Consider the following 12,137-nt stretch of genomic DNA (forward strand, 5'->3'; position numbering starts at 1 on the left):
TTCATATGCTATCAAAGTCCTTTAAAAACGAGTTAACGGCAACTTTATTTTCCCAATTAAGAATCGACTTCCAGTAGAAATTATGCTATGTTTGAAGTAAAAAACTTCTTTAAAATAAAGTTTTGAAAAACTTGTCCTATATTTGAAAGATTTTTTGCTTTGTAGTCAAGATGCAAAAAGACAAAAAAATAAAGACAATTTCATTAAATTTAAAGAATTTTTCTGAATTATTAAAGTCAAGTTGACCTTAGCCTATACATTTTTTTCTTTCATATTAAGATACCCATTTTTAAGTCAAATCACTTAATTATAAGAACAATAAGACTTCATTGAAAAGTGTATCGACTTTTGGACAAGGAAAATAACTTTATTTTAGAGAAATGCATCTTCTATGCTAAGCAAAATTTGTATTCGTATTTTAAAGACATGAAATCTTTGACCTCACGACAATATTTTTTTTCAGTGTATCCTAATTTACCGTAATCATTTACCGTATTCTAATTTTAATTTTATAGAGCCTATATTATTATACCCTCCACCATAGGAGCACATCGAAATATTGCTCTAAGACCCCATAAAGTCTATATTCATGGTCGTGGTGAAATTCTGAGTCGATCTAAGCATGTCCGTCCGTCCGTCTGTTGAAATCACACTAACTTCCGAACGAAACAAGCTATCGACTTAAAACTTGGCACAAGTAGTTCTTATTGATGTAGGTCGGATGGTATTGCAAATGGGCCGTATAGGTCCACTTTTACGTATAGCCCCCATATAAACGGACCCCAGATTTGGCTTGCGGATCCTCTGCGCCACACTGTGGAACAGGGTATTATAAGTTAGTGCATATGTTTGCAACACCCAGAAGGAGACGAGATAGACACATGGTGTCTTTGGCAATAATGCTCAGGGTGGGTCCCTGAGTTGCAGAGATGCATATTTTATCCAATCCAGCTGAAATTTGATACATGGTGTTTGTATATGGCCTCTAACAACCATGCAAAAATTGGTCCATATCGGTCCATAATTATATATAGCCCCCATATAAACCGATCCCCAGATTTGAACTCTGGAGCCTCTTGGAGGAGCAAAAATCATCCGATCCGGTTGAAATTTGGTACGTGGTGTTAGTATATGATCTATAACAACCATGTCAGAATAGGTCCATATCGATCCATAATTATATATAGCCCCCATATAAACCGATCCTCAGATTTGACCTCCGGAGCCTCTTGAAGGAGCAAAATTCATTCGATCCGACCGATAACATTCATGCCAAAATTGGTGCTTATCGATCTCTAGTTATATATAGCCCCATTATATTTCATGTTAGCCTATGTAACAAAACGAAATAAAAATAACGAAATAAGGGACTTGTAAGTTATATGAAAATATGATGTACAGTGGGAGAAAAGATGAATCAATTTGTGAGAGGAAATTTCCCAAATGTTTTCTCCATAAGGAGTTAGCATAAAGGGCCCAAAATTGAGTTATCTCTCCCAGCCAGATCTATACTAAAGGCTGTGGAAAGGTTCATTCAGTCCAGGCGTGTATAGATTTGTAGCTGGCGTTTTCTTATATATATATATATATATATATATATATATATATATATATATATATATATATATATATATATATATATATATATATATATATATATATATATATATATATATATATATATATATATATATATATATATATATATATATATATATATATATATATATATATATATATATATATATATATATATATATATATATATATATATATATCGGTTCATAATCATGGTTTGGTCGAGCCAAAAACGATCTACCAAAATTTTATTTCTATAGAAATTTATGTCAAAATGTTATTTCTATTGAAAAATTTGTCAAGATTTTATTTCTATAGAAAATTTTGTCAAAATTTTAGAAAAACTTTGTCAAAATTTTATTTCTATAGAAAATTTTGTCAAAATTTTATTTCTATAGAAAATTTTTTCAAGATTTTATTTCTATAGAAAATTTTGTCAAAATTTTCGAAAAACTTTGGCACAATTTTATTTCTATAGAAAATGTTGTCAAAATTTTATTTCTATAGAAAAATTTGTCAAGATTTTATTTCTATAGAAAATTTTGTCAAAATTTTAGAAAAACTTTGTGTACGGTGAATTGCGAAACAAACAGCAGCACAACAACTCAAATACAAAATCCCAGAAGATGGTTAGTGGCACTAACCGAAATATTGGAAATAAATATTAAAACAAATCAATAATCGATTGTTTCTATGACCTCAAGCCGAACAACATTAATAATCAGAATAAAATTTTATTTCTATAGAAAATTTTTTCAAAATCGTATTTCTATAGCAAATTTTGTGAAGATTGTATTTCTATAGAAAATGTTTGTCAAAATTTTATATCTATAGAAAATTTTGTCAAAATTTTAATTCTATAGAAAATGTTGTCAAAATTTTATTTCTATAGAAAATTTTGTCAAAATTTTATTTCTATAGAAAATATTTTCAAAATTTTATTTCTATAGAAAATTGTGTCAAAATGTTATTTCTATAGAAAATTTTGTCAAAATTTTATTTCTATAGAAGATTTTGTCAAAATTTTATTTCTATAGAAAATTTTGTCATAATTTTATTTCTAAAGAAAGTTTTGTCAAAATTTTATTTCTATAGAAAAATTTATCAAACTTAATTATATACTTATTTAATCGGCCTTTTTTGTTTAATATAACCCCGCATGGACTAACTTACAATTGAGAAGACGGTGTTAAATAGTTTTAAGATACCTTGCCATCGGCAGGTGTTACCGCAACCCAAGTAATTCTTGTTTCTGTTTTATGTTCTAGAAGCTATATCTTTGGCTTCGAATCAATACCAACATTTTTGGTTTTTTTTAGTGCGGAATTAATAACAAAAAAAAATAAAAATTGTTGGATACAAAAATTTGCTCGTTTTGCGTGTAACCACAAAATATATAAAGAAAACTCCATTTCCAAAAATTGCAAAATTCTTATCATTCTTCATGATTCTCATTTGGTTTACTACTGCACTGTAATTCTGGCTAACATTGCCAGACAAGGCTTGAATTTCAATTAACAAAATGCATCGACTGCAGGAAAAAGTGAAAGCATCAGCAGCCAGCAGCAATAACATCATCGAGCACCACCAGCCACATGCAACCTGTAAAAGTTCTAAAAGTTGCAAAACAACAACAAAATTACCCAACTCTATCATAAGCTGAAGAGGAGGTCAAGCAAAAGGGGTTAAATGCAAATAAGCGCTGTTGGCCAAATAGAATGAAATTTTAATTGAAAGCAATTAAGGAGCCACTAAAATTAAATTGAATTCTGAACAAAAAAATAACAAAAGCAAAAAAATACTTCAAAAAATGTTTAATGCATGACTTTTGTATTTATTTAATTATTTTGCATATTTTTGGGATTTTTTTATAATTGCAAAAAGATTAATTTTTAATAGTTTACAAAAAAATAAAACATAAATCATATAATCCAATTTATATGTCGTTGTGTTTTTTTTTGTCGACATGCTTCTTCATACTGTGTGAAATCCATAACCAATTCCATGGCCCATAATGATGATGACAATAACAACGCCAATCGTAATAATAATAATGATGATGATGATCATTATGATGACGATGATGATGATGACAATGAAATACCTTCAGAGCCGCCACCATTGTCTTGAAGGAAAACAATTGCCATCTGTTGCGTGTGGATAAGGAGCATTTTAATCGCATTCTACGTGATGTCGAGGCAAACACTCTAAGGCTACAGGAACATGGTAAAGATGTTTTAGTATTGGAACGTGTGGCAAAACAAAGGGGACAACATTCAGCATTCAAGTAAGTTTGTGTGAGAGAGGGCGTGTGACATGAAGATGCCACATTAAGTCACATCGTACTAGCATAGCTTTCACTTCTAATTCTGTTTTTTGTTTGTCATCCTTCCACCCCCGCACCCCCTGCACCACTTCACATAAATCCCCCTTCATGAGTTTAATCCTTAGAAACACTTGTGGCCACAATAATCCTTAATGCTTCCAAGGAATGTTATATGAGAGCCAGTTAAGTAAACTACTGGCCACTTGAATATGGAATTGATTTCATTGCTTCGCTTTTATTTTTTTTTAGCAGAGACTCAGATTCTCTATTACTCCGTTTCCTTTTTACCATTTACCTCTGTCATTTATCATTGTTCATTTAATGTATTTATTATTACTTTTTTTTTAATCAACTAAATTATTTTAATTTCGTATAATTTTCTCATTTCAGATACACTGTCATGTCGGGTACACCTTCGAAAATGTTGGAGCATTTACTAGAGACTCGTTTGGGTGGCCAAATTAGTGGCGTTGATCCATTCCTTGATGATTTCCTGTTAACACATATTGTCTTTATGCCTGTGGTCCAGTTGGTTGATGAATTGGCAAATTAATATCCTTTTTAAAACAAAACTAAATTTATAAACAAAAATGAAGAGTATACAGGGAAATTCGATCTTGGTAGACAGGTACCATAGACTCAAGGGCCACCCTGCAGAAAAATAACAATTGGGGCGAAATTTGTACAGTGAAACCTCTTAGAAGTTGGACATCCACGATCGTCCACATTTGGGAAATTTTATTTTTCCAAAATTTGAACCAATTTTCGAAATTTAAAAACAAAAAAAAATTAAAAATTAAAACTCTTCATTCGATAAGAAAATTTTGTAAAATTTTATATCTATACAAAATGTTTGCAAAATTTTATTTCTATACAAAATTTTTGCAACATTTTATTTCTATAGCAATTTTCCCAAAATTTTATTTCTAGAAAATTCTGGCAAAATTTAATTTTAATAGAAAATTTGTGCAAAATTTTATTTCTATAGAAAATTTTGTCAAAATTTTATTTCTATAGAAAATTTTGTCAAAATATCATTTCTATGGAAAATTTTGTCAAAATTTTATTTCTATAGATAATTTCGGCAAAATTTTATTTCTATAGAAAATTTCGTCAAAATTTTATTTCTATAGAAAATGTTGCCAAAATTTTATTTCTATAGAAAATTTCGTCAAAATTTTATTTCTATTGAAAATGTTGTCAAAATTTTATATCTATAGAAAACTTTGTCAAAATTTAATTTCTGTAGAAAGTTTTGTTAAAATTTTATATCTATAAAAAACTTTGTCAAAATTTGACTTCTATAGAAAATTTCAAAATTTGGTTTCTATAGAAAATTTTGTCAAAATTTTATTTCTATAGAAAATTTCGTCAAATTTTTATTTCTATAGAAAATTTCGTCAAAATTTTATTTCTATAGACCACAATCGACCAACCTTAAAAATTAAAACTTATCTTTCGATGAGACATTTTTGCAAAATTTTATTTCTATACAAAATTTTATTTCTATAGAAACGTCATAGGAATTATTTCTATAAGAAAATTTATGCAAAATTTTATTTCTTTGTATTTTTTTTTTTTTGTAGAACATTTTGTCAAAACTTTATTTCTGTAGAAAATGTTTACTCATGTTCGCAAATCCACTTCCAGGTGAATGTGAATCAATTCCACGATTTTGGTGTCCTACAATCCACTTTCACCGGAACTTTCGTGCAAAAGTCTTGGTGAAAGTTGAATTATATCCAAGATGGATGTATTTCCGGCTAAAAAAAGTACTCGCGTAAAAAAATTGAAATGTTTTATTTTTTATTTATGGCTGATAAGTCCCCGGTCTAACAACGAAAAACACATTTTTTTGTCAAAATTCGTTTTTGTTATTCAACATAGTTCCCTTCAAGAGCGATACAACGATTATAACGACCTTCCAATTTTTTGATACCATTTTGGTATCAAAAAATTGGTTTTGCCTCAAAATAGACACGAATCATTTGAATGTTGGATTTGACGTGAATAGAGGATGTGGAATTGAAGTGGATATCCGAACATGGGTGTTTTATTTCTATAGAAAATTTTTGTCAAAATTTTATTTCTATAGAAAAATTTGTCAAAATATTATTTCTATAGAAAATGTTGTCCAAATTTTATTTTTATAGAACATTTTGTCCAAATTTAATTTCTATAGAAAATTTTGTCAAAATTTTATTTCTATAGAAAATTTTGTCACACATTTTTCTTTTATAAAAAATTTTGTCACAATTCTATTTCTATCGAAAATTTTGTCGAAATTTTAGTTCTACAGAAAATTTTGTCAAGATTTTATTTCTATACAAAATTGACAACATTTGATATCAATAAAAAATTTTTGTAAAAATTTTCAAAATTTTAGTAGAAATATTTTATCAAAATTTTATTTCGATAGAACATTTTTCAACATTTTATTTCTTTAGGAAATTTTGTCAAAATTTTATTTCTATAGAAAATGTTGTCACAATAGTGGCATCAGATCGACAATTAATCTATAGAAAATTTTGTCAAAATTTTATTTATATAGAAAATGTTGTCAAAATAGTGACACCAGATCGAAAATTAATCTTTTTATAGAAAATTTTGTCAAAATTGTATTTCAATAAAAAATTTTGTCAAAATATTATTTCTATAGAAAAGTTTATCAAAATTTTATTTCTATAGAAAATTTTGTCAACATTTTATTTCTATAGAAGATTTTTTGCAAAATCCTATTTCTATAGAAAATTTTGTCAAAATTTTATTTCTATAGAAATATATAAAAAATTTTGTCAAAATTTGATTTCTATAGAAAATTTTGTTAAAATTTTATTTCAATAACATATTTTGACAAAATATTATTTCTGCATAAAAGTTTATCAAAATTTCATCTCTATAGAAAATTTTGTCAACATTTTATTTCTATTTTCAAAATTGCATTTCTCTAGAAAATTTTGTCAAAATTTTATTTCTATAGAAAATTTTATCAAAATTTTATTTCTATAGAAAAGTTTGTCAAAATTTATTTTATCAAAATTTTATTTCTGTAGAAAATTTTGTCAACATTTTATTTCTTTAGGAAATTTTGTCAAAAGTTTATTTCTATAGAAAATGTTGTCAAAATAGTGACACCAAATCGAAAATTAATCTTTCTATAGAAAATTTTGTCAAAATTCGATTTCTATAGAAAATTTTGTCAACTTTTTATTTCAATAAAATATTTTGTCAAAATATTATTTCTATAGAAAAGTTTGTCAAAATTTTATTTCTATAGAAAATTTTGTCAACATTTTATTTCTATAGAAGATTTTTTCAAAATTGTATTTCTCTAGAAAATGTTGTCAAAATTTTATTTCTATAGAAAATTTTGTCAACATTTTATTCCTACACTCAAAAAAAATTTACTTGGATCCAAAGATTTTGACCTTCCGTTAAGGATTTTGGTATTGATTCCGAGCCAAAGAAGCAGCTTCTTTAAAATAAATAATTATTTTAGTGACATATCTGGCTTTCTAGGACCAATAATATTAAAATTAGGATACAGATCTCTTTTACCAAATTTTCATTCTCTTTTCGCGGTTTGTTAATAATGGTACTCACGTACAAACAAATGCCAGTTTAAAAATCCAAACTATAACGTATACTTCAAAGTTAAAAATGTTTTCTTAATTCCAAAAAACTTTAAACCAAAGACGCTAAATCCTCAAAATAGGTCTTAGCCTATATTTGAAGCGTTTTTATCTTAAATCTAAAGTTTCAATATTTCAGTTAATTTAAGGACAACTTCTTTAAATCCAAAATGTGTTTCTTTAATTTAAGGAAAATTAGCCTTAGTCCAAAGACATGCGACTTTAAAAATTTATCTTTAACTTTATTGTAATTAAAATTTCATTATTTTAAAGAATTTTGTCCTTAATATTTTGTAAATTTCGAATCCTAAAATTTAGGTTGCGTAATCTTTAATATCACGTAAATATTTTTTTCAGTGTATAGCAACTTTTTTCAAAATTGTATTTCTATAGAATTTTTTTTTTAAATTTTATTTCTATGGAAAATTTTGTCAAAATTTGACTTCTATAGAAAATTTTTTTAAAGTTTTATTTCTATAGAAAATTTTGTCAAAATGTTATTTCAATAGAAATCGCGCACGGATATCATACCACGGTTTTGACTAACAGACATATATAAAAATTTAATAAAGATGTCGAAAGCAGTCTAGCCAGATATAATGATCGATCAAAAACCTGATATACTTACTGACAGACTTAAAGTTTAAATATAGACCGAGAGGCTGACAACCATACTAACAGACCTAAAGCTTGACTGAAGCCGTCGCGACAGACCTAAAGACTTAATAAAACAGTCAGATATACAAATCGAAAACTATGTATGAATAAAATTGCCAACTAAATAAAAATCGATACAAATCTTGGAGAATATTTAGCAAACATACAGATCTAAAATTTAAATTAAGCCGCTAACACAGACCGTAACTTTGAACGATCGACTAAAATTCCTACGATACCAACAGTATCGTAGGAATTGACAAAAAACTCGATGAGAAATGTTGACAAACGTACTGAGAGACAAATCTAATTCAAAAAGCCCACAAGGATCTACAAAAAATCGTATAGAATATTTGATAGATATACTGATAACCAGATAGCTGTAAATCTTGAATGAAGCCGCCGAGAAATTGACGCCTGGTTTCTGTTTATACCCTGCGCCACACTGTGGAACAGGGCATTATAAGCTAGTACATATGTTTGCAACACTCAGAAGGAGACGAGATAGACACATGGTGTCTTTGGCAATATTGCTCAGGATCGATCCCCGAATCGATATAGCCATATACGTCCGTCCGTCTGTCTGTGAGCACCCAACCCATTGTAATATTATGGTGTAGAGAGCTTAGGGCTCTCTACGACAACGGCTAACTACCTTTGACGTAATGTTCGGATTACCCAAGGCCTTTATTGCTGACTGACTGTCGATGAAGAAGCTGACATTGCTTCTGAATATCGGACACATCAACAAAAGTTCTGAAGCATTTGCAATGACAAATTCTTGTTTTTAGAGATAAATCTTCTCCTTCGATGGCAGAAATATATGTCCACCTCGGAGGCCTATTTTGCAAGCTTTGAGGAAAATAAGTTTAACGAGTTTCAATGTGAAACCATTTTAGATCAGCTTTAGAGATTTGTTTTAGTTTTTAAGCGCACTCCGAGAGAATTTCAGTCGAAATATTTCTCTAACCAAGGAACAGTTGAAATACTGGGCTGTACTCGCCGAATGTCTCTGCGAAGAAGCCAAAGACTTGAGAGCTTGAGGAAACATACAAAATTAAAAAAATAATAAATCTCCACTTTTTCAAAAAGTTTGTTTCTTTTTTTGTAAAACTGTTTATTTGGATCTTTCACTTGCACAGAGATTTTCCATAACAGTATCAAAGTATTCCACTCCACGATGGAGGATATTTAAACATCCTTCTGACCAATTTCAGTGCTGAGAAAATTTTACAATATTTTGAAGTCCAATTGAAGACTTTTTTTCCACGAAGTTATGCTGCTTACAAAATGTTTCTATAAAATTTTCAGCATTAGCATTACGTTGAAGCGGCCCTCAAATGTAATTGTTTTCATATTTTTTTTTTTATAGCCTTGATGTGCCAGTTTGTCTGGCATATTGTGAATGAAATCACATTTCCTCTGGTGTCACCAATAGAATTTTTAGTTTCTGGGGTTATCAATGTCACAACATCAATGATGCCATCAATACGGATACCAGTGGAAATGTTGTCATTCAAGTGACTTTGCCAATGGTAACAGAGATATACTAAAAAGGAAATATGTATCGACCTCTATATCAAAAGTATGAGGGAGTCATTGGTAACCTTGTGGAATATGATTGTACAACAGGCAAAAGAGAAATGGCTTGCTCGAGACGATTATAAAATACCACAGAATCATGGTTGATATTGGTTCTTATGAACACACTTTAGAATCTTCAATGGAATGGAAATCACTTATTCAAGAATACCAATGAAATGTTGGAGACAGACACGAAATGTTGTAACCAAGGCAATTATAACCACAACCATAAAGAATAAAAAAAGAATTTGCTCAAATCTGGAGGAGGCGGTTATATGATACCCAAAGCCATTCAATTACCATAAGGACGATTTCGTTTCTGTGAAAAGGAGTAGGTTAGATTTGGTTAACACCAATTCTTGAATCGTGGTGTAAGTGGGCACTTAGACCACTATAGGTCCATTGTGATTCCTCGAAGAAATTTTTTCTTCTTCTTCGTGAGGTGATCTTCTTCAAAGTTGCTCAAGAACTGTTTCCTCGAAGTAATTTTCTCATCTTCTTCTTCGTGAGGTTGTCTTCTTCAAAGTTGCTCACGAAATTTATCCGTCTTCTGCTTAAAACTGATGAACACGATATGGTCTTACGCTACATTTCCGCAGAGCTTGCAAGGAAAAGGACCCCAGTATCATGTTTCTTCTAAATGATAATGCTGGACACTGGCATAGGAAATGGTACAAGTCTTCCGGAAGTCTTCCGAGTCTTCCAGACACCACTGCACCGTGTCATGGTATTTAAGGTGTATTCTTACTAAAGGTTTTACAAGTGTGTTATGCCCAATTATAATGCCAATTAAAGACCTCAAATCCTGTCTGTTCATCGCCATCCGATTTTCGCAATAACTATGGTTCTTCTAGTTCCATATCAACTTGATTTGCTTCGCCATAGTTTATCATATTCGCCATAGTTTATCATATTTGAGATGAATCTTGCAAAGATACAAAGACAGCGAAGAAACAACATCCGCAAGGACTTTATTCGTTCCGCGAACGAATCGTTAGCCAGCACATCTGTTTCTTCATTTCCCATTATCCTACAGTGCCTAACAAGTACCTAGCACAAAGTTACATTAAGCTGTTCAGTGAGAACCCTAAGCTATCTACGACAGTGGCCTTATGCTTGCATTGCCCAAGGTCGCTTGGCTGTCGATGAAACAGCTGATATCGCTTCTGAATAAAGACCCAGCAAAAAACTTAAAAGCACTTCCAAAAAATGTCCTCCAAAGATGTTCTTTATTTTAACTGCACAGGAAGTTCATTTGAGTCATTTTTCTTATAACCCGCGTTTTTCATATTTTTAAAGGGAAATGGACATGTATTTTTATTTGATTCAAGTAGGTTAAAAGCATATTAAGAATTAACAAGTATATATGGCCGTAAGTTCGGCCAGACCGAAGCTTATGTACCCTCCACCATGGATTGCATAGAAACTTCTTCTAAACACTGCCATCCACAATCGAATTACTTGAGTTGCGGTAACGCTTGCCGATGGCAAGGTATCTTAAAACCTCCTAACACCGTCTTCTAAATTGTAAGTAAGTCCATACGTGGTATATATTCAATTAAAAAGGACCGATTAAATACGTATATAATTCAGTTTGACAAAATTTTCTATAGAAATAAAATTTTGAAAAAATTTTCTAAAGAAATAAAATTTTGACAAAATTTTCTATAGAAATAAAATTTTAACAAAATTTTTTATAGAAATAAAATTTTGACAAAATTTTCTATAGAAATAAAATTTTAACAAAATTTTTTATAGAAATAAAAGTTTGACAAAATTTTCTATAGAAATGAAATTTTAACAAAATTTTCTATAGAAATAAAATTTTAACAAAATTTTCTATAGAAATAAAATGTTGGTAGAATATTTTTGGTTCAAGTGGTAACCATGATTATGAACCGATATGGACCAATTTTTGTGTGATTGGTGATCGGCTATACTACTATAGACCGATACAGACCAATTTTTGCATGGTTGTTAGAGACCATACTAACACCATGTTCCACATTTGAACCAGATCGGATGAATTTTTCTCCTCCAAGATGCTCCAGAGTTCAAATCTGGAAAACGGTTTACATGGGGGCTATTTATAGTTATGGACTGATATGGACCAATTCTCGCACGGTTGTTAGAGACTATATACCAACACCATGTACCAAATTTCAGCCGGATCGGATGAAATTTGCTTCTCTTTGAGGCTCCGCAAGCCAAATCTACGGATCGGTTTATATGGGGGCTATATATAATTATGGAACGATGTCGACCAATTCTTGCATGGTTGTTAGAGACCATATACCAACACCATGTATTAAATTACAGCCGGATCGGATGAAATATGCTTCTCTTAAAAGCTCCGCAAG

General features: G+C 29.9%; 1 protein-coding gene across 2 annotated transcripts in view; it reads left to right on the forward strand.

The window, feature by feature from the left end:
* The window catches only part of Epac (Exchange protein directly activated by cAMP), a 388,669-nt gene that overhangs the window by 339,632 nt on the left and 36,900 nt on the right, over nt 1-12,137 (forward strand). For both annotated transcript variants that reach the window (XM_075309958.1, XM_075309957.1), the window contains 2 exons: nt 3,689-3,865; nt 4,295-4,456. In XM_075309958.1, coding sequence (XP_075166073.1) covers nt 3,689-3,865; nt 4,295-4,456 — 339 coding nt within the window. The remainder of the gene's footprint in view (nt 1-3,688; nt 3,866-4,294; nt 4,457-12,137) is intronic.

This window comes from Haematobia irritans, chromosome 5, assembly GCF_050003625.1.
Source record: "Haematobia irritans isolate KBUSLIRL chromosome 5, ASM5000362v1, whole genome shotgun sequence".
NCBI lineage: Eukaryota > Metazoa > Arthropoda > Insecta > Diptera > Muscidae > Haematobia > Haematobia irritans.